This window comes from Eubalaena glacialis, chromosome 2, assembly GCF_028564815.1.
Source record: "Eubalaena glacialis isolate mEubGla1 chromosome 2, mEubGla1.1.hap2.+ XY, whole genome shotgun sequence".
In the NCBI taxonomy this organism is placed as follows: domain Eukaryota; kingdom Metazoa; phylum Chordata; class Mammalia; order Artiodactyla; family Balaenidae; genus Eubalaena; species Eubalaena glacialis.
In genome coordinates this window covers 155,190,039-155,213,450 of record NC_083717.1, presented here as the reverse complement: position 1 = coordinate 155,213,450, position 23,412 = coordinate 155,190,039, and the positions used below count along the sequence as shown (strand labels likewise).

The 23,412-nt window shown below is 38.3% G+C and overlaps 1 protein-coding gene across 1 annotated transcript in view; it reads right to left on the bottom strand.

The window, feature by feature from the left end:
- The window catches only part of SLC38A6 (solute carrier family 38 member 6), a 68,450-nt gene that overhangs the window by 43,196 nt on the left and 1,842 nt on the right, over positions 1 to 23,412 (bottom strand). Inside the window, exon 3 of the mRNA XM_061182654.1 lies at positions 21,939 to 22,012. Coding sequence (XP_061038637.1) covers positions 21,939 to 22,012 — 74 coding nt within the window. The remainder of the gene's footprint in view (positions 1 to 21,938; positions 22,013 to 23,412) is intronic.

Sequence of the window (23,412 nt, the reverse complement as noted above, 5' to 3'; positions counted from 1 at the left end):
AGATAGAAGAATTTCAAAACTTTTTGGATGACACAGCTATTTTTTATTTTATTATTTTATTTTTTTGGCCGCATCGTGTGGCACGCGGGATCTTAGCTCTGCGACCAGGGATCGAACCTGTGCCCCTTGCAGTGGGAGCGTGGAGTCTTAACCACTGGACCACCAGGGGAGTCCCAACACGGCTATTTTTTAAAATGTATTTACATACTGCTCAACAGTGGGCAAGGACAATTTAATTTTGAATTTGGAACATATAATTTGATTATAAGTAGGAACCTTTATGCTTTAACAATGAAAGACTTCAATAATAATCTTAGAGAGGTAGACTGTAGATATATTTTAGAACATAAAATTAAAAAGCAGAGTTAAAAAATTAAGAACTGGATTTTTTTCCTCCTATGTGAAATGCTGAAATTCTTTTTTTCAAATACACATGTTCTAAAGTGAATGTCAACACAAAAATTAATAATTATTTCAACCAATAAATCTTTACTAGTTTGTCTTCATATTGCTAAATATAATTAAGAGATGATGTTATATAGGGGCACAATTTCTTATATTTAACATTCCAAAGCCTTGGTACATATATTAAACCAGAAAATTCTCTAAATGTTAGCTGCTATCTAATTTGACATTAAGAAGGTAATTTTGTTACATATTATGTGTATGTGAACCAAGTCTCCAGAAGGTCTCTGATCTGTCACTATGAGGCACGAGATTAAAGGAACATCATTGTTCATTTTCAGCATCCCTCTTTCATATTACAGTTGAAAGTGTTTGTTCTTTAAAAAACTTTCCTTCCAAGGACTTAAAGCAAGGAGGCTTTTCAGTGTTACATATGGAAATATACCACATAATTTGCTTTTAAAATGATCTATTTTGGGGACTTCCCTGGTGGTCCAGCGGGTAAGACTCCACGCTCCCAATGCAGGGGGCCTGGTTTCGATCCCTGGTCAGGGAACTAGATCCCACATGCATGCCGCAACTAAGATCCCACATGCTGCAACTAAAAGATCCCACATGCTGCAACGAAGATCCTGCATGCTGCAACTAAAACCCAGCACAGCCTAAATAAATAAATAAATAAATTTTTAAAAATTAAAAAAAAAATTAAATGATCTATTTTGCATTAGATTCTTAGGGAGCAAGTTATCAAGATAATACTCTTTAAAAAGTTTGACTAGGATTTGTTTTATTTTTAAATAGCAGAAAACAAGTATAGATTGTATATTAGTAAACATAAAAAGCAAATAACTTTCTGATAAGCAAAAATATTGAAATATTCCAAAAAGAATTGGTATTTCAATTATCTAAATTTTAAAAATTAAACATTTATTCTTAATTTTTAAATTAGAATATAACATTTATTACTCCAGAAAATATAATCAAACTAACAGCTTAATGAAGATAGTTGTAATTGTAACTTCTGACAATAGTGGCATACATTTTAGCAATCTCACATTTGTTCTCTATTATTTTCTAGTTTTATAAAAATATCTTTAAGTACAGCAAAGTCCCAAATTCAGAGTGAACAAAGTTTAGACTTTTAAATGGAGACTTACTACTATGTTCAAATCCTAACTCTACCTTTCAAGTCAGCAGGTCTGGCTAGTCATTCAGTTCTGTCACTGTCATCTTACTTCTTTTATGTTGCAAAAATTAGGAGTACTTTTCCATGTCTGAGACATCATTAGTATGAATAATAGCTTCTGGCTTAACTTCGAGGCTTTGCTAAGATAAAATATGTACACAGTCAGTCAAATGCTTTATCTCCACATATTCACTTTTTAATGGTTTTCTGGATCATCTTGACATACAAACCAAAACAACACTAGTGAAATACTTTGAAAATTCTGTTCTACCATTTGGACAATTAAGATGCTGGTAACAGTGTAAATTGGAACTGACTTTGGAATGTAATTTGACCAATGAACCTTGAAAATATTTATAATATTTGACCCCTGGGAGCTTGCATCTTAGGAAATAAGACTAACATCAGAGAAATCATTATATGCAAAGATACTCATTATGCATTATTTACATTGAAAAAAAAGACTACCTAAATGCTCAATAATGGTAAAGTGGTTAAGTAAATTATGGTAGGTATATCTGGTAGAATAATATGTAGCCATGAAAAACTATGTTTATAATAACATGAAAAATGTCAATATTAAGTGAAAAACATCGGATTTGATTGAATATGATCTATAAAGCAAAACACTCTTTCATATGATCAATGTTTTAATATCTTATTTATAATGTAAAAGATGTTTTGAGAAATATCAAAATGAGATGTGGTGATGACCAGTCACATTAATAGCAAATTCTTACAGAAGAGGAATAACATTAATTATGAAAATTATGAATTTAATTTGGCCTTTTACAGGAATTCATACAAGCAGTACTTGGCACAATCCTTAAATAAATAACTGAAAGCAGTCATTAGCAATCTATTTTAGGAAATTATTTTTTGATATTGAAGAAATCAATGCTATGGTTTTGAGGGGATGGAAAGGCTGTAAATCTTAATCAAGTAAATTGGGGAAAAATTTCTTCTTTAACGTACCATCAAGGCACACTTTAGTGCTATTTTGGCTAGACCAAGAGTTTGGCCTCCGCAGGAATCGTTTGGAAAGCTGCTTCCCATGAAGTAGTGGAATATTTCCAGCTAGTTACTCCAGTGTTCCGTCTGCTTTGCATTTTTTCCTCAATGAAATAGGACAATTAATAAACTCTGGTTACAGTACAAAGCCCAAGTTTCAGCAGCAGCAATATTATCTTTGGAACTGGATTGAGGGACATGAGTTATTCAAATACAGTTCAACTCTCAGAAAGCAGGCCATTTGGAATGCACCCTTATTTTGAAATTCTTTTTTTTTTTTTTTTTTTTTAAACATCTTTATTGAAGTATAATTGCTTTACAATGGTGTGCTAGCTTCTGCTTTACAACAAAGTGAATCAGTTACACATATACATATGTTGCCATATCTCTTCCCTCTTGCATCTCCCTCCCTCCCACCCTCCCTATCCCACCCCTCTAGGTGGTCACAAAGCACCGAGCTGATCTCCCTGTGCTATGCGGCTGCTTCCCACTAGCTATCTATTGTACATTTGGTAGTGTATATATGTCCATGACACTCTCTCACCCTGTCACATCTCACCCCTCCCCCTCCCCATATCCTCAAGTCCATTCTCTAGTAGGTCTGTGTCTTTATTCCCATCTTGCCACTAGGTTCTTCATGACCTCTTTTTTTTTTTTTTTTCTCCCTTAGATTCCATATATATGTGTTAGCATACTGTATTTGTTTTTCTCTTTCTGACTTACTTCACTCTGTATGACAGACTCTAACTCCATCCACCTCATTACAAACACCTCCATTTCATTTCTTTTTATGGCTGAGTAATATTCCATTGTATATATGTGCCACATCTTCTTTATCCATTCATCCGATGATGGACACCTAGGTTGCTTCCATGTCCTGGCTATTGTAAACAGAGCTGCAATGAATATTTTGGTACATGACTCTTTCTGAATTATGGTTTTCTCAGGGTATATGCCCAGTAGTGGGATTGCTGGGTCATATGGTAGTTCTATTTTTAGTTTTTTAAGGAACCTCCATACTGTTCTCCATAGTGGCTGTATCAATCTACATTCCCACCAACAGTGCAAGAGTGTTCCCTTTTCTCCACACCCTCTCCAGCATTTATTGTTTCTAGATTTTTTGATGATGGCCATTCTGACCGGTGTGAGATGATACCTCATTGTAGTTTTGATTTGCATTTCTCTAATGATTAATGATGTTGAGCATTCTTTCATGTGTCTGTTGGCAATCTGTATCTCTTCTTTGGAGAAATGTCTATTTAGGTCTTCTGCCCATTTTTGGATTGGGTTGTTTGTTTTTTTGTTATTGAGCTGCATGAGCTGCTTGTAAATCTTGGAGATTAATCCTTTGTCCGTTGCTTCATTTGCAAATATTTTCTCCCATTCTGAGGGTTGTCTTTTGGTCTTGTTTATGGTTTCCTTTGCTGTGCAAAAGCTTTTAAGTTTCATTAGGTCCCATTTGTTTATTTGTGTTTTTATTTCCATTTCTCTAGGACCTGGGTCAAAAAGGATCTTGCTGTGACTTATGTCATACAGTGTTCTGCCTATGTTTTCCTCTAAGAGTTTGATAGTGTCTGGCCTTACACTTAGGTCTTTAATCCATTTTGAGTTTATTTTTGTGTATGGTGTTAGGGAGTGTTCTAATTTCATACTTTTACATGTACCTGTCCAATTTTCCCAGCACCACTTATTGAAGAGGCTGTCTTTTCTCCACTGTATATGCTTGCCTCCTTTATCAAAGATAAGGTGACCATATGTGCGTGGGCTTATCTCTGGGCTTTCTATCCTGTTCCATTGATCTATATTTCTGTTTTTGTGCCAGTACCAAACTGTCTTGATTACTGTAGCTTTGTAATATAGTCTGAAGTCAGGGAGCCTGATTCCTCCAGCTCCATTTTTCGTTCTCAAGATTGCTTTGGCTATTCGGGGTCTTTTGTGTTTCCATACAAATTGTGAAATTTTTTGTTCTAGTTCTGTGAAAAATGCCAGTGGTAGTTTGATAGGGATTGCATTGAATCTGTAGATTGCTTTGGGTAGCAGAGTCATTTTCACAATGTTTATTCTTCCAATCCAAGAACATGGTATATCTCTCCATCTATTTGTATCATCTTTAAATTCTTTCATCAGTGTCCTATAATTTTCTGCATACAGGTCTTTTGTCTCCTTAGGTAGGTTTATTCCTAGATATTTTATTCTTTTTGTTGCAATGGTAAACGGGAGTGTTTTCTTAATTTCACTTTCAGATTTTTCATCATTAGTATACAGGAATGCAAGAGATTTCTGTGCATTAATTTTGTATCCTGCTACTTTACCAAATTCATTGATTAGCTCTAGTAGTTTTCTGGTAGCATCTTTAGGATTCTCTATGTATAGTATCATGTCATCTGCAAACAGTGACAGCTTTACTTCTTCTTTTCCGATTTGGATTCCTTTTATTTCTTTTTCGTCTCTGATTGCTGTGGCTAACACTTCCAAAACTATGTTGAATAATAGTGGTGAGAGTGGGCAACCTTGTCTTGTTCCTGATCTTAGTGGAAATGGTTTCAGTTTTTCACCATTGAGGACAATGTTGGCTGTGGGTTTGTCATATACGGCCTTTATTATGTTGAGGAAAGTTCCCTCTATGCCTACTTTCTGCAGGACTTTTATCATAAATGGGTGTTGAATTTTGTCGAAAGCTTTCTCTGCATCTATTGAGATGATCATATGGTTTTTCTCCTTCAATTTGTTAATATGATGTATCACGTTGATTGATTTGCGTATATTGAAGAATCCTTGCATTCCTGGAATAAACCCCACTTGATCATGGTGTATGATCCTTTTAATGTGCTGTTGGATTCTGTTTGCTAGTATTTTGTTGAGGATTTTTGCATCTATGTTCATCAGTGATATTGGCCTGTAGTTTTCTTTCTTTGTGACATCTTTGCCTGGTTTTGGTATCAGGGTGATGGTGGCCTCGTAGAATGAGTTGGGGAGTGTTCCTCCCTCTGCAATATTTTGGAAGAGTTTGAGAAGGATAGGTGTTAGCTCTTCTCTAAATGTTTGATAGAATTCGCCTGTGAAGCCATCTGGTCCTGGGCTTTTGTGTGTTGGAAGATTTTTAATCACAGTTTCAATTTCAGTGCTTGTGATTGGTCTGTTCATATTTTCTATTTCTTCCTGGTTCAGTCTCGGCAGGTTGTGCATTTCTAAGAATCTGTCCATTTCTTCCAGGTTGTCCATTTTATTAGCATAGAGTTGCTTGTAGTAATCTCTTATGATCGTTTGTATTTCTGCAGTGTCAGTGGTTACTTCTCCTTTTTCATTTCTAATTCTATTAATTTGAGTCTTCTCCTTTTTTCTCTTGATGAGTCTGGCTAATGGTTTATCAATTTTGTTTATCTTCTCAAAGAACCAGCTTTTAGTTTCATTGATTTTTGCTATTGTTTCCTTCATTTCTTTTTCATTTATTTCTGATCTGATCTTTATGATTTCTTTCCTTCTGCTAGCTTTGGGGTTTTTTTGTTCTTCTTTCTCTAATTGCTTTAGGTGCAAGGTTAGGTTGTTTATTCGAGATGTTTCCTGTTTCTTGATGTAGGCTTGTATTGCTATAAACTTCCCTCTTAGAACTGCTTTTGCTGCATCCCATAGGTTTTGGATCGTCGTGTCTCCATTGTCATTTGTTTCTAGGTATTTTTTGATTTCCCCTTTGATTTCTTCAGTGATCACTTCGTTATTAAGTAGTGTATTGTGTAGCCTCCATGTGTTTGTATTTTTTACAGATCTTTTCCTGTAATTGATATCTAGTCTCATAGCGTTGTGGTCGGAAAAGATACTTGATACGATTTCAATTTTTTTAAATTTACCAAGGCTTGATTTGTGACCCAAGATATGATCTATCCTGGAGAATGTTCCATGAGCACTTGAGAAAAATGTGTATTCTGTTGTTTTTGGGTGGAATGTCCTATAAATATCAATTAAGTCCATCTTGTTTAATGTATCATTTAAAGCTTGTGTTTCCTTATTTATTTTCATTTTGGATGATCTGTCCATTGGTGAAAGTGGGGTGTTAAAGTCCCCTACTATGATTGTGTTACTGTCGATTTCCCCTTTTATGGCTGTTAGTATTTGCCTTATGTATTGAGGTGCTCCTATGTTGGGTGCATAATATTTACAATTGTTATACCTTCCTCTTGGATCGATCCCTTGATCATTATATAGTGTCCGTCTTTGTCTCTTGTAATTGTCTTTATTTTAAAGTCTATTTTGTCTGATATGAGAATTGCTACTCCAGCTTTCTTTTGATTTCCATTTGCATGGAATATCTTTTTCCATCCCCTCACTTTCAGTCTGTATGTGTCTCTAGGTCTGAAGTGGGTCTCTTGTAGACAGCATATATATGGGTCTTGTTTTTGTATCCATTCAGCCAGTCTGTGTCTTTTGGTGGGAGCATTTAATCCATTTACATTTAAGGTAATTATCGATATGTATGTTCCTATTCCCATTTTCTTAAATGTTTTGGGTTTGTTATTGTAGGTGTTTTCCTTCTCTTGTGTTTCTTGCCTAGAGAAGTTCCTTTAGCATTTGTTGTAAAGCTGGTTTGGTGGTGCTGAACTCTCTCAGCTTTTGCTTGTCTGTAAAGGTTTTAATTTCTCCATCAAATCTGAATGAGATCCTTGCTGGGTAGAGTAATCTTGGTTGTAGGTTTTTCTCCTTCATCACTTTAAGTATATCCTGCCACTCCCTTCTGGCTTGCAGCGTTTCTGCTGAAAGATCAGCTGTTAACCTTATGGGGATGCCCTTGTGTGTTATCTGTTGTTTTTCCCTTGCTGCTTTTAATATGTTTTCTTTATATTTAATTTTTGACAGTTTGATTAATATGTGTCTTGGTGTGTTTCTCCTTGGATTTATCCTGTATGGGACTCTCTGTGCTTCCAGGACTTGATTAACTATTTCCTTTCCCATATTAGGGAAGTTTTCAACTATAATCTCTTCAAATATTTTCTCAGTCCCTTTCTTTTTCTCTTCTTCTTCTGGGACCCCTATAATTCGAATGTTGGTGTGTTTAATGTTGTCCCAGAGGTCTCTGAGACTGTCCTCAGTTCTTTTCATTCTTTTTTCTTTATCCTGCTCTGCAGTAGTTATTTCCACCATTTTATCTTCCAGGTCACTTATTCGTTCTTCTGCCTCAGTTATTCTGCTATTGATCCCATCTAGAGTATTTTTAATTTCATTTATTGTGCTTGTCATCGTTTCTTGGTTCCTCTTTAGTTCTTCTACGTCCTTGTTAAATGTTTCTTGCATTTTGTCTATTCTATTTCCAAGACTTTGGATCATCCTTACTATCATTATTCTGAATTCTTTTTCAGGTAGACTACCTATTTCCTCTTCATTTGTTAGGTCTGGTGTGTTTTGACCCTGCTCCTTCATCTGCTGTGTGTTTTTCTGTCTTCTCATTTTGCTTATCTTACTGTGTTTGGGGTCTCCTTTTCACAGGCTGCAGGTTCGTAGTTCCCGTTGTTTTTGGTATCTGTCCCCAGTGGCTAAGGTTGGTTCAGTGGGTTGTGTAGGTTTCCTGGTGGAGGGAACTAGTGCCTGTGTTCTGGTGGATGAGGCTGGATGTTGTCTTTCTGGTGGGTTCGTCCACGTCTGGTGGTGTGTTTTGGGGTGTCTGTGGCCTTATTATGATTTTAGGCAGCCTCTCTGTTAATGGATGGGGCTGTGTTCCTCTCTTGCTAGTTGTTTGGCATAGGGTGTCCAGCACTGTAGCTTGCTGGTCGTTGAGTGAAGCTGGGTCTTGATGTTGAGATGGAGATCTGTGAGAGATTTTTGCCGTTTGGTATTACGTGGAGCTGGGAGGTCTCTTGTGGACCAGTGTCCTGAAGTTGGCTCTCCCACCTCAGAGGCACAGCCCTGATGCCTGGCTGGAGCACCAAGAGCCTTTCATCCACACGGCTCAGAATAAAAGGGAGAAAAAATGGAAAGAAAGAAAAAAAGAGGATAAAATAAAATAAAATAAAGCAATTATAATAAAAAATAAGAAAAAAAAATTATTAAGAGTAAATTTATTAAGAAAAAAAATTTTTTTTAATTTTTTAAAAATAGATTTATTAATTTTTTATACTAAAAATAAGAAAAAAATTATTTAGAAAAAATTTATTAAGAAAAAAAAATTTTTAATTTTTTAAAATAAAAAATATGAAAAAATTTATTAAAAATTTTTTTAAAAATAGAAAATAAGGAAAAAATTATTAAGAAAACATTTATTAGGGAAAAAAAAAATTTTTAAGCCAAAAAAAAAAAAAAAAAAAAAAACGGACGGACCTAACCCTAGGACTAACGGTGAGAGCAAAGCTATACAGACAAAATCTCACCCAGAAGCATACACATCTACACTCACAAAAAAAAGGAAAAGGGGAAAAGTTAATATATCCTGCTCCCAAAGTCCATCTCCTAAATTTGGGATGATTCGTTGTCTATTCAGGTATTCAACAGATGCAGGCACATCAAGTTGTTTGTGGAGCTTTAATCCGCTGCTTCTGAGGCTGCTGGGAGAGATTTCCCTTTCTCTTCTTTGTTCGTACAGCTCCCGGGGTTCAGCTTTGGATTTGGACCCGCCTCTGCATGTAGGTCCCCTGAGGGCGTCTGTTCCCCGCCCAGACAGAACGGGGTTAAAGGAGCAGCTGATTCGGGGGCTCTGGCTCAGTCAGGCCCGGGGGAGGGAGCGGTACGGAGGAGGCGGGGCGAGCCTGCGGCGGCAGAAGCCGGCGTGACGTTGCAGCAGCCTGAGGTGCGCCGTGCGCTCTCCCGGGGAAGTTGTCCCCGGATTACGGGAGCCTGGCCGTGGCGGGCTGCACAGGCTCCCGGGAGGGGCGGTGTGGAGAATGACCTGTGCTCGCCCACAGGCTGTTTGGTGGCGGCAGCAGCAGCCTTAGCGTCTCATGCCCGTCTCTGGGGTCCGCGCTGATAGCCGCGGCTCGCGCCCGTCTCTGGAGTTCGTTTAAGTGGCGCTCTGAATCCCCTCTCCTTGCACGCCGCGAAACAAAGAGGCAAGAAAGTCTCCTGCCTCTTCGGCAGCTGCAGACCTTTTCTCGTGCACCCTCCCGGCTAGTTGTGGTGCGCTAGACCCTTCAGGCTGTGTTCACGCCGCCAACCCCAGTCCTCTCCCTGGGATCCGACCGAAGCCCGCGCCTCAGCTCCCAGCCCCCGCCCGCCCCGGCGGGTGAGCAGACAAGCCTCTCGGGCTGGTGAGTGCTGCTTGGCGCCGAGCCTCTGTGCGGGAATCTCTCCGTTTTTCCCTCTGCGTCCCTGTTGCTGTGGGATCCGCGCTGATAGCCGCGGCTCGCGCCCGTCTCTGGAGCTCGTTTAGGCGGCGCTCTGAATCCCCTCTCCTTGCGCGCCGCGAAACAAAGAGGCAAGAAAAATTCTCTTGTCTCTTTGGCAGCTGCAGTCTTTTTCCCGGACTCCCTCCCGGCTAGCACCGAAGCCCGAGCCCCAGCTCCCAGGCCCCGCCCGCCCCGGCGGCTGAGCAGACAAGCCTCTCGGGCTGGTGAGTGCTAGTCGGCACCGCTCCTCTGTGCGGGAATCTCCGCTTTGCCCTCCGCACCACTGTGGCTGCGCTCTCCTCCGTGGCTCCGAAGCTTCCCCCCTCTGCTACCCGCAGTCTCTGCCCACGAAGGGGCTTCCTAGTGTGTGGAAACCTTTCCTCCTTCACAGCTCCCTCCCACTGGTGCAGGTCCCGTCCCTATTCTTTTGTCTCTGTTATTTCTTTTTTCTTTTGACCTACCCAAGTACGTGGGGATTTTCTTGCCTTTTGGGAGGTCTGACGTCTTCTGCCTGCGTTCAGTGGGTGTTCTGTAGGAGCCTGAAATTCTTTTCTTTCTCATGTTTTCCTTCATTTTCCTCTTGTCGTTTTTCTCCGTAAGAGTGTCATGCAAGCCATTCATTTATTGAACGTCTACTATGCAACTGTATCACCACTTCTGGTCTTTCTTAATATGTATGTAAATGTCAGTTTACCAACTAAATGTGGCATGATTTTAGAGCACCTGATGTAGTAAAAGAAAATAGAATGCTAGAGTAGAAGGAACATTCTCCTTTCAATTTCACAGAGGTGAGATACTGCAGGCAGAGAAAAAGTTCTAGGATCCCAACATACTGCTTGGTTCTGCAGTGAACAAGATTTACAGTCACTCATATCCTATAAATGCTATTCACTGGTTTTCAACTTTAGACTCAACTTACACATAAAAAATGAATGACTTGCATATGATTACAAAACAAAGTAAATATTGTCAACCTTGACAATATAAGGGTACAGCAGAAGGACTATGGGAAATAGAAGGAGAACAGGGGAAAGCAAGGATAGGAGCACTAATACATACAACATAGCAGAGTCAAGACACACCATCTAAAGTCCATGAAACAAAAATAAAACTTTAAATATATTGTTTATACTGAGCCTGCGCTCTAGAGCCCACGAGCCACAACTACTGAGGCCCGCGCGCCTGGAGCCCATGCTCCACAATGAGAGAAGCCGCCGCAATGAGAAGCCCGCGCACCGCAACGAAGAGTAGCTCCCATTCGCCACAACTAGAGAAAGCCCACGCGCAGCAACGAAGACCCAACGCAGCCAAAAATAAATAAATAAATAGATAAAATTTAATTAATAAATAAATAAATGTATTGTTTACAGTTACAAACAATCAGTGAAAGAATTATTGAATACAAACTAATGAAAATTAGAAGGGGAAGGATTAGTGCACCTGAGCTAAATCTTCACCTTTCATAATGAGGTGTCAACAGATAAAATTTAAATCAATAAATAACAGTAGAAGAATATTATTTAGACTTAGGAAGGTAACTCCCCAAAAGAATTCAAAACGAAAACTCTAAATGTTGCTAACCCAGTGAAATGGAACTAGATGTGGGGAAGAATGAGCGGGGAAGTGCTTCAAGTCCTCCTGCGCAAGTGCACGCACACATACGCATGTACATGCACGTGTGTGTGACTGTTAGTACCTTGATAAAATTAAAAGAGGAGGTTAATTTAAAAATATGTTTAACCCTGCAGAGACTCACACCCATCCTTCCCTGCAGCCCAATAACAAAAAGTTCAGTTCTGCTACAGGAAACATTCTGCCCTCAAGGCAAACGATACGAAGGGATAATCACTACAAGAGCAGGGTATGCACACAATCTAGCCTAGGGTTTCTCATCCTGCCACTACTGACATTTTTGGCCTGGATAACTGTTTGCAGTGGGGGGCTGTCCCGCGCACTGTAGGACGTTTAGCAGCATGCCTGGCCTCTACTCACTAGATACTAGTAGCACCTCACCCTGCCCTGCAATTCTCAGCTGTGACAACCAGAAATGTCTTTAGACGCTGCCAAATGCCCCTGGGGGAGAAGAATCAAGGCAAGATGAGAACTACTTACTAGCAGAAAGGATGAGACAAGAACACCATTCAATGAAGATGGAGTCACATAAACAGCCCACTTAATTGTGAGAATATTGAACTATGCTCACTAATCACAAGAAAAAGATACGAAATTATAAATAGTTTGGACAGCTGACTATCACTCCAAACAATAAACAAATTGAGATGGGAAATAGGAATAGGAAATAGGAATCTACTGTCTTTCAATCAGTTTCAGTCTCGTTCGCTCTCACAGTGACAGCATCTCACAGTGCTGAAGGGGATTCCTTGTGACCTTAGCAATCCATATCCTTCACACAGCGTCCAGACCAAAGCTGGGGAAAAATAAAACGCTCTCAACTTTATTGAGAAATGGTGTATTGGTGTCCAACTTGTCATGTAAATGTTGTACACTCTATTTTATAGACCATACAAGAAATTTTCAAAGGTACTTTTGACTATATGTAATTTTTGCCTTGTGTGTTAATTTTGGAACTTTTAAAATAGTCCCTCTGTAGCTCTAAGCCATTCATCACCCACATATCCAGCTTTTATTAAATATCCTCTGTATGTCAAGCACAGTTTGGTAGATGCTGAGAAAACAATGGTTAATGCTTTCAATATACACTAAATTTTCCAGGAATACAATTACCATGTAAATGGACGTTTGGTTTTGTTTGGAAATTTGCCAAAAACTGTTCGCCATTTAGGAAAATCACATCACGAACAGCATTTATTTTGTTTTTGTTTCTCCTTTACTTGGCTACATGGCATTATATTATGTATAAATACTGTATTAGTTTCCTATGGCTGCTGTAACAAAGTATCACAAATTTGGTGACTTAAAACAACAGAAATTCAGGGACCTCCCTGGTGGCGCAGTGGTTAAGAATCTGCCTGCTAACGCAGGGGACGGGGGTTCGAGCCCTGGTCCAAGAAGGTCCCCATGCCGTGGAGCAACTAAGCCCGTGCGCCACAACTACTGAGCCTGCACTCTAGAGCCCGCGAGCCACAACTACTGAGCCCTCATGCTACAACTACTGAAGCCCACATGCCTAGAGCCCATGCTCTGCAACAAGAGAAGCCACCACAATGAGAAGCCCGCGCACCGCAACAAAGAGTAGCCCCCACTTGCTGCAACTAGAGAAACCCCTTGCACAGCAACGAAGACCCGATGCAGCCAAAAATAAATAAATAAATAAATTTATTTTTTAAAAAAACAAACAGAAATTTATTTTCTCACAGTTCTGGAGGTCAGAAGGCCAAAATCAGTCTCACTGGGTCAGTATCAAGGTATTAGCAAGGCCACAATCCCTCTAGAGGCGCTAGAGAAAATCTGTTCCTTGCCTCTTCCAGCTTCCGGTGACAGCTGGCATGACTTGATTTGTGGCCAAATCACTCCTATCTCTGCCTTTGTGGTCATATTACCTTCTCCTCTTCTGTCTGTGTTCTCCCGCTGTGATACATGTGACTGCACTGAGTCCACCAGAATAATCTCCCTTGCGAAGTCCTTTTTTGCCATAAATGATAACATTCACAGGGATTAGAATTTGGATATGTTTTGGGGGGGCCGTTATTTAGTCCACTACAGGTAGGTTATAATAGCTATAGGAATTTCATTTTAGATAGTAAAATGAGCATTCAGAATTTTTTTTTTTTAATAAGAGGAGGGTGCTGTGATGGATAGTATTTCAAATCACTGCTCTGAAGGGTTTCAGTAAAAAAAAAGAAATTGGGGAGAACAAGGGGCCATTTTACTCCTTATTTATTTCCTCATCATTGCTAACAATTAAAATCCTCATAAAAGAATTGTCACCTTACTTTAGGAAGAGGAAGATAGGCGACTATGTTCTCTTTCTCAGTGGGCTCTAGGAAGGACCAAAATTCTCTTCGGAAGCATCAATTGGTGAATCCCAGTATCCACCTTGACCCTTTTTAAACCACTTCAGTGGCGTCTCACTGCCTCAGCAAAAACTCCAAGTTCCCTAGGATCTGACACTTGTCTGTCTCCTCAGTTTCACTTTCTTCTTTGTACCTTATGCATAAATAATAGTAAACTATTTTTGGTACCTGAGTAAAATGTTCAGTATGCACCTTTGTATATGCTGGAATATTCTCTCTTGCCTTGTCTGCTAGTCAAATTGCTTTTTAGCTCATTCCTCCAGGAATATTTACTGAACCTCACACTCCCCACCTCCACCCAGACAAGGCAAAACATTCCCTCCTCTGAGCTATCACTAATACCTTGCACATATTTAAATTACCACACTACATTATGAATTATTTGCTTATGTGTTTGTCTCCCCTTCTACATTATGAGCTTTTTTAAGGGAAGGAAGTGAGTCTTATTTACCTCTGTAATCCTAATAGATAATGAGTATAGAATGAATGAATGAACCTCTATCCTGGGCTTCAGTTCTAAGACCTGTCCATCTAGTTTTACTTCAAAGTCCACATATCCAAAACTGAACTCATTTTTATTTTGAACTAACATCTGCTGTGTTCTTATGTCCATTAATGACACTATCATTAATCCAGTGGCCTACGCCAGAAATCTGGGAGATATCCTCAGACATCCCCTTCTCCACATTCAGTCTAACTTCCCCACGTTCCTTAACCTGTTTTTTTCTTTTATTCTCTTGTTAATACCTTGTTTCAATCTCCCGCTATTGGATTCTTAGACTTTTGTAACAGCCAGGCTTGACTACTAACCTACCCAGGTACTGTTAGTGCAAATTAGAGTTAGACAGACAAATGAGAAAGGCACTCCCTTCAAGAAGAAGAGAAAGAAAAGAGTTTCCATCCTGAACACAAGCATGAACACATCCTGAAGGCAAGCATGGCCTGGAGAGCTGACTGTGCCTTTGTGAAAAGAACTACTCTAATCTGGAGGTGGCTCTTAGATCTGCTACTTGGTTGTTGTCCTGGGAATTCCCTCTACTTCTCCCCTGTGCTAGATTCCCTATTTTTTTGGTACTCTTTAACTTTGGTAAATGGCATCCTGAATTGCTCATTAAGTAAGAGTGCACGGGAGATAATTTTTTGAGTCCTTACATGTATGAAAATGTCATTATTCTTCCTGCACACTTAAATGATAGTTTGGGTGGGTATAGAATTTTATACTGAAATCGTTTCCCCCCAAAATTCTGAAGGTATTGCTTTATAGTCTTATTTGTAGTACTTCCTGGGAAGTCTTTTGCCATTATAATTTTTGATTCTTTGTATAAGAATTTTGGTTTGTTTGTTTCTCCTCTCTGAAGCTTTTAGTATAGTTTCTTTATAACTGTATTTCTGATTTTTCACAATTATGCACTTTTTTAAAAATTAATTTTTATTGGAGTATAGGTGCTTTACAATGTTGTGTTAGTTTCTACTGTACAGCAAAATGAATCAGCTATACATATACATATATCCCCTCTTTTTTGGATTTCCTTCCCATTTAGGTCACCACAGTGCATTAAGTAGAGTTCCCTGTGCTATACAGTATGTTCTCATTAGTTGTCTACTTTATACATAGTATCAATAGTGTATCTGTGTCAATCCCAATCTTCCAATTCCTCCCCCACCCCGCCTTGGTATCCATACATTTGTTATCTACATCTGTGCCTCTATTTCTGCTTTGCAAATAAGATCATCTATACCATTTTTCAAGGATGCACTTGATATGACTTCTTTTACAATCATTATATTGCTTACCAGGAAAAATGCTTTCAATCTGGAAACTAATTTCTTTTAGTTACAAAAACTTTGCTTGTATTATTTTGTTGACAATTTTCTACCATCTAATTTCTTCTGTTCTCTTTTTGTGGAATTCCTATTATTTGCATGTTGAACCCCCTGGACTGATCCTCTCATTTTCTTATATTTTCTCTCCCATTTTCAAGCTCCTTGTCTTTTACCCACCAGGAAATGTCCTTAACTCTTTCAGCCCAGCTACTAAATTCATTTTAAATTTCCTTTTTTACATCTAGGACTCTTGTATTCTCTGACTATTCCCTTGTAATAATTTCTTGTTCTTGGTTCAACAATGCAATATCTTCTTTTAGTTCTCTGAAGCTATTATAGTATTTTTTTTAATGTTTTCATCTGGTCTCTGCATTATCTGTTTCCTCTTTTCCTCTGAGTTTGTCTCTTCCCTTTTTTTTTTTTTTAACAGACTTCATTTTTAGAGCAGTTTTAGGTTCACAGCAAAATTGAGCAGAAAGTACAGACAGTTCCCACATTCCCTCTAACCCCACACACGCATAGCCTCGCCCCCATCAACATCCCCCACCAGAGTGGTACATCTGTCACATCAATGAATCTACGCTGATGCATCGTTATCACCGTAAGTCCATGTTTAGAGTTCACCCTTGGTGTTGTAAACTCTATGGGTTTTGACCAGTATAGTATCATACAGAATAGTTTCACTGCCCTAAAAATCGTCTGTGCTCCACCTCTTCATTCCTCCTTCCTCCCTAAACCCTGGCAACTACTGATTTCTGTCTCCATAGTTTTGTCTTTCCCAGAATGTCACATAGTTGGAATCATACAGAATGTAGCATTTTAGATTGGCTTCTTTCACTTAGCAATATGCATTTATAAGGTTCCTCCATGTCTTTTCATGGCTTGATAGCTCATTTCTCTTTAGTGCTGAATTATATTCTATTATCTGGATGGACCACAGTTTATCCATTCATCTACTGAAGGGCACCTTGGCTGCTTCTAAGTTCTGGTAATTACGAATAAAGCTGCTATAAATATCCATGTGCAGGTTTTTGTGTCGACATAAATTTTCAATTCATTTAGGTAAATACCAAGTAGTACAAATGTTGGATGGAGGGGTAGACTCTATACCTTTTCACCATGCTCTTCACAATTGTTTTGTTAACATGTTACTTTCAAAATTACAGAACAGATACTTTCTCACATTTGGAACTTGCATTTGGAGTAAGAGAAAAAGAGTCCAAAATAACTCTAAGATCTTTGGCCTGAGCAACTAGAAGGAAGACTTATTATTTAATTAGATGAGAAAAGATTGGAAGATGTAGATTGGCAGTGCAAAAATGGAGAGTTCGATAAATTTGAGATTAATATATTAGATATCCAAGTGGAAGTATCATGGAGGAAGTTGGATATGAGACTGAAATTCAGGGGAAGAGATGCAGGCTAGGGGTATAAATTTTAGGGCCGTAATGAGCCCAAAAGTGTAAAAGAAAAGAGATCAGAGGAATACTGCCAGGGTAGTCCAATGTTTAGAAGATGGGGAGGTGAGAAGGATTCAGCAGAAGAAAAGAGAAGGAGTATTCTGTGAAACAGGAAGAAAACCAGGAGAGTATGAATAGTGTTTTACAGAGGAAGGTGTGATCAACTGTGTCAAATGCTGATGACTAGTCAACTAAGATGAAGACAGAACTGACCACTGGATTTAGCAATGTGGAAGTTGCTGGTACAATAATTTCTGTGGAATAATGGGGAAAGCCTGACTGAAGAGTGTTCAAGAGAGAATAGGAGGAAGGGGAAATATCTGGTATAGACAACTATTTTGAGGAGTTTCATCATGAAGGCATAGAGCATACTGAATGAATGTGGAGTCATTTTTAAAATGGAAGAAATTATAGAATATTTGTAAACTGATAAGAAGAAAACAGAAAGGAACAAAGATGATGAAAGAGAAGAGAGGGAAGAAAGTGGCTGGAGTAATGTAGGTGAGAGCAGATGGGGTCATAGTATAAGTGGAGGGATTGGCCTCAGATAGGAACACAAAGAGTTCATCCAAAGTAACAGAATATATAGCACAGATGAAGATGGGTAGGTAGAAGTGGTAGCAAGAGCTTATAAAGTTCTTTTATGATTGCTTCTATTTTCTCAGTGAAATAGAAAGTGAGAATATCAGCTAAGAATGAAATCAAGGAGAACGTGTTGAAGGTTTGAGAGAAAGAAGAAAACAAAAAGTCATCTCCTAGATAGCAGAGTAAGCAAGTGAATGAACTAAAGAAGTTAATAAAGATTAGGTGATAGCATCACAGATCCACTAGACATTGAATTATAGCGATATTCATCTGCATGGTTGTGTCTTCTTCAGGAATATTCAACTGCACAGGTGCCTGTGTGAAGTAGGCAGACTTACATTTAATCATGGTTGGAGTTTTGCCAGGGGAGTAGCATGATGAAAGGGAGGAGCAAGGGAGTGATTCTAATAATATACCAGGAAACTTCAACTGGATAAAGAGGGGAAATACGGACAAGAGAGTGAAGGAGAGTGCGAAGGTGGTAGATCAATGAACTCAAGTCCTGGCGGAGGTGAAGAATTGCCAGAGTTGGAGTACTTGAGGGAATAAGTTAAAAAAAATTAAAAAGATGGTGGTTTTTGGAGGGTGAGATTCTTGAAAATGAGATTTTGGAGGGATGCAATTTTGGTAATGACAAGATCAATGGTATGACCGTGGAAATCAGTAGCTGAGGCAGGCCAGGAGTATGATCATTAGAAGAGAAGAAGTTAAGGAAATGAAAGTATTAGAAGAATTATCTACATGGATATTGAAATCATCCAGAATTATGACAGGGGTAAAACTGAAGAAACTGAAAGGAAAGCAGAAGCTAATATATTCATAAAATGACAGAAAGTGGCTGAGGAGTCTATAGATGTTAACCATAAAGGGGGAAGTAGGTAGCATAGAGATATGAGATTCAAAGCTGGGGGTTTAAGGAGAGGGAGGTGGTTGAAAAGTCGAAATGAGGTGTGACTAGGACAACTATCCCATCTTTAGACAAGTATGAGGGACATGGAAGAGAAAAGAGTGGCCACTTGAGAGGACTACAGGGAAAGCAGTGTCCTCAGAGAAGTCTTAGGTTCTCTTAGAGTAAGAAAGTTAAGGAAATGTTCAGAAAAGAGTTGAGGGCACAGGGTTTTACTGATGACTAACCATGCGTTCTAGAGGGCACACTGGAAGGGTTTCAGAAGTTGGGGAGAAGGGGGAGACGAAGTCAGAAAATAGATGACAAACAACAAGGTCCTACTGTAGAGCATAGGGAACTAGATTCAATATCCTGTGATAAACCATAATGGAAAAGAATATATAGATGTATAACTGAATCACTTAGCTGTACAGCAGAAGTTAACACAACATTGTAAATCAACTATACTTCAATAAAATTTAAAAGAAAAGAAAAGAAAATGGATGACAGAACCATATGGAGTGAGTCTGGGAAATGAAGGATAACATAGGATTCTTGAAGTGACTGACATACATTGAGATAAGTGGTATAATGTCATTAATCCAAATGATCTCAAGGCAAATAATGATGACAATGCAGTGAGTGGTGGGGATCAAGGACTAGGAAGTAGGGACCTGACCAGATGCAGGCTGAGTTCTAAGACTCTGATTCCCTTCTGCTGACACTGATGTGGAGGCCAGAGGAGGGGAGCTCCTCATTTATTTCCAGAGCACAAAAATTTCCCCAAAGAATCACAATGAGCCAACTGTTTCTGAGACAGCAATATGTACAAGACCTTGCAATCCTTATGGGTTCTGGCCCAATGAGAACTCATAATAATAAAAGCTAGCATTTACCAAGGACCCAACATTTCATATACATTATTATATTTCATTCTCACAACAATCCCAAGAGAAAAATATTATCACTACCATTTTAGAGTTGGCAAACTAAGGCTAGAGAGATTAAGGTACCTTACATGCCTCCTCAGCTCCCAAGAAAAGTCCAGATAGATCCCAAATCCTACATAAAATTGAAAACAGCAGAATTTTGTGTGAAGAAATCCTTTACTTTCATAAAGATAAAAAATTCTCTTGCACTCCAGGCAAATAAATGAAGAAGTTAATCTGTAAAGACTTATGATAGCCCTTTCTCCGACCAATGAATTCAGTCTGAGCATAATACTCCTTTATGACAGTCCAATAAACTGGGGAGAAAATTTAGCTACACATTATTCTCTAGAATGAATATATGTATATATATATATATATTTTTTAATATAAAAAATTTGTTAAAGCCTACCTCCACACAGAATTTTACAATCACTGAAGGAAATTCAATCAACAGAAGGCAGGTGCATCAGTGTATATGAAGAACCATGAAGAAGTTAGCTCATGGACCAAATAAGCTACAAAAATCAAAGAAAAAGAAAAAAGAAAGAGAAACAGAGCTTTTCACTTATATGCCCAAAGTTACAGAAAAGAACAACAGAGAGTGTCAGAATTTCAAAGTTAAATACAGATAAACTGAAGGAAAGCAAAAAAATTAGAATTATTTGGAAATCTTCATAAATTGAATATTACTTCCAAATAATTTAAATTAATAAAGCAAAACACTTTAGTTAATGAAGATATAATTGCCATGTAGTTGACTAATGCATTAATCTTTTAGTAGAATCCATGATAAAATAACATATGAAGATGTTAAATTATCACAATTAAGTAAAAATAATTTTTTTACACAAAGAAGCAAAATTTCAAAACATGTCATTAAAATTCCAGTCAAGTTTCAGCAGGATTTACTAATATACTCATTTAATGATCTTATTCCTGAATTTGGGATGTTGTTATGAACAATTTGTTACTTTGAGATTAATACCATTGCATTGTTTCCTAGTATTTTTATCTGTCTGCACATTCACCCAAGCCCCTTGAAAGCAGAGGAATATATTTGTGGGTTGGATGGCCAAAAGCACTGGCACAAGTTACAGCTATGAACTATGGATGCTAAATCAGTTTTGCATAAGAATCCCCTGGAGGACTTTTAAAAATATATTCCTGAATCCCACCTCAGATTCTTGGAATTAGAATCCCTGAGGCTTAGAAACCTCTGTTTACAGAACGATCTGCAGGTGTGTCTGATGCATAGACAGATTAAACAGACTAGAGCTGTGGATTTAGAACTATGTTCTGAAGACAACTATGTTCAAGAAATACCTGTGGGCTTCCCTCACCTGTTTCAGCCAGAATAATACTATTTTTATCTATTTTATGTATCTATTCTGTTTCTTAAAGTCTGAAAGCAAAGATCATATACGGCAAAGTGAACCCACCCACATAAGAATTAAACTCATGATTCTGGAGTCAAAACTGACCTAATCCTAAAATAGACAAGACTAGGGACTTCCCTGGTGGTCCAGTAGCTAAGACTCCGCACTCCCAGTGCAGGGGGCCTGGGTTCGATCCCTTGTCAGGGAACTAGATCCCACGTGCCACAGCTAAAAATCCTGCATGCCACAACTAAAAGTTCCCACATGCTGCAACTAAAACATCCCGCATGCCACAACAAAGACTGAAGATCCCGCGTGCCGCAACTGAGACCTGGCAAATAAATAAATATTAAAAAAAAAAAAAGATGAGATTAGACAGATAAAAAGACCAGGACTGATGGACATAGAGTATTTGTTAATGCCAAAAGAAAAACCTTATGAAAGCAGTTCCGTAATTCATACACTTTTATTTATTGCAACTTAAAAGAACTTACTCAATACACGACTGAACTGCATAATAAAGTTTCAAATGGAAAAAAACTCATACACATATGAGGGGGGCAGAGATGGCAGTAGTAGATCTGGGAAGGTGTTCTTGAGGAGATGATCACCCTACGAGAAAGATGACCAGCATGAACACCTGTCTACTGCTTCCCCATAACACAAGGTCTGGATCCTTTAAACACCTTTCAGGTGCTTCCCCTAATCTACTCTAACCCAGAAAACTATATCATGTGTTGTGGAGAAAGGCAGGGAAGAATGCTGGTTTCCTCCTCCCATTCTGTCCTTGGATATTCCCCTGTAGGATTGGGTCTACTTATCCTGACCTTTTGAAATTCTCCATTTCAACCATCCTACCTAATAGTAATGTATGTCTGCTGGAAATTTGAGATTTGAGACAGCCAATGCAATGTACATAGATATAATCACAATGGGCTACTTCATCAAATGAATCAGCATAACATTTTACTCACCTGTCTGAATACACAAACTAAGCAGGAGATGAACTGAGTAAGAAGCCAGGAGAGCGACTATCAGCAGCAAGAAACTAAAATATAAAACAGCACATGGTCAAATCCCTCCCAAATTTCTTTTTTATGGTATCTCATTAAAAAAACAATTTTTTTTTTCACATTCAAATGCTCACAGGGACTGTCTTTGAGTAGTTGGATTATGGTCATTAAAGAAAGTAAGAAGATACTTTCTATATTTACCAAATTTTATTTAAATGAATATGTACTGCTTTTAAAATAAAACTCAGAAAAAAACCGGTTTATTTAAAACGACAAAAGAATTTCCTTCTTTAGCGCTCTTGTCTGCTGACTGCTGGTTCAGCCATTCAGTTATCTTTTAATACATCCCTTTTATGACTATTTTTTCCTATTGTTAAGTCTAGAGAGAAGTTTCAGTTGTGAAATCTCATTGTCTTCTTTTTTCTTTCCTCTATCCCTCCCCTTCCAAAGATGTGTACCTCCCTATAATTTTGAATTAACACTGCATTTCCTAGCATCTATTAAACACACACTCACCAAACCAAACCAAAAAAATACAGTTAACACACTTCTAATGACACCATTTGAAAAATGTGCAATGTAATAATTGGGGTCCTCTCGCCAAAAGTATGAAAAGAAACAGCATGCAGAATCCCCTACTTATTCTCAGGAAGGTACTGGCAGGACAAACTTCTAGACAGCTGTCCTCAGTGGAGTGCTCCTGAAGTTGAAGAAATTCTATCCTTGTAGTCCACTTAATACTTGTTAATAAGTAGCAAAACTGAGAGGTGAAAGTACACTTGTCAACTGATGTCAGAGACCTCACAAAGTAACAGTTTGGCATCACCAAATGGAAACTGTGATATGATTCAGCAAGCACCCATTCAGTGGTATACATCTGCATGTAAGACACTGGAGTATAAACTGTGATTTTTCAAAGGGAACTAAGAAATAAGTCCCATGATTATGTCTTGCCTAAGATGTCACACATAGCTTTGAAGTTTTAAAACTATGGAAGTCCATGAATACGTCCCATAATAAAAGCAAGTTGGTTTGCTAATCAAGAATTTCAAAATAAAAGCAAAAATGAACCTAAATGAGACTATGTATTTTATTTTTATTTTTTTTGAGACTATGTATTTTAAATTTCCTAGAAAAATAGGTCTGCTTCTACTGACAAAACAAACTTGTTCATTCATTCTATTAAGCATGGTGCTAGATGCTAAAGATAAGGTCTAGTCCTAAAGGATTTCAGAGTTTAGTGGGGAAACTCACTTGCAAACAAATCATATTATAATAAAAGAATAAATATACAAAGTACTATGGAAGCACAGAAAAGACAGGAATGTCTTCTATCTTGGGCAAACTGGCATATGAGCTGAGTCTCAAAAGATGAGAAGGAATAAGCACAGAATACATGTCTAGCCTCAGAAAGTGAAACAAGACTACTTAACGG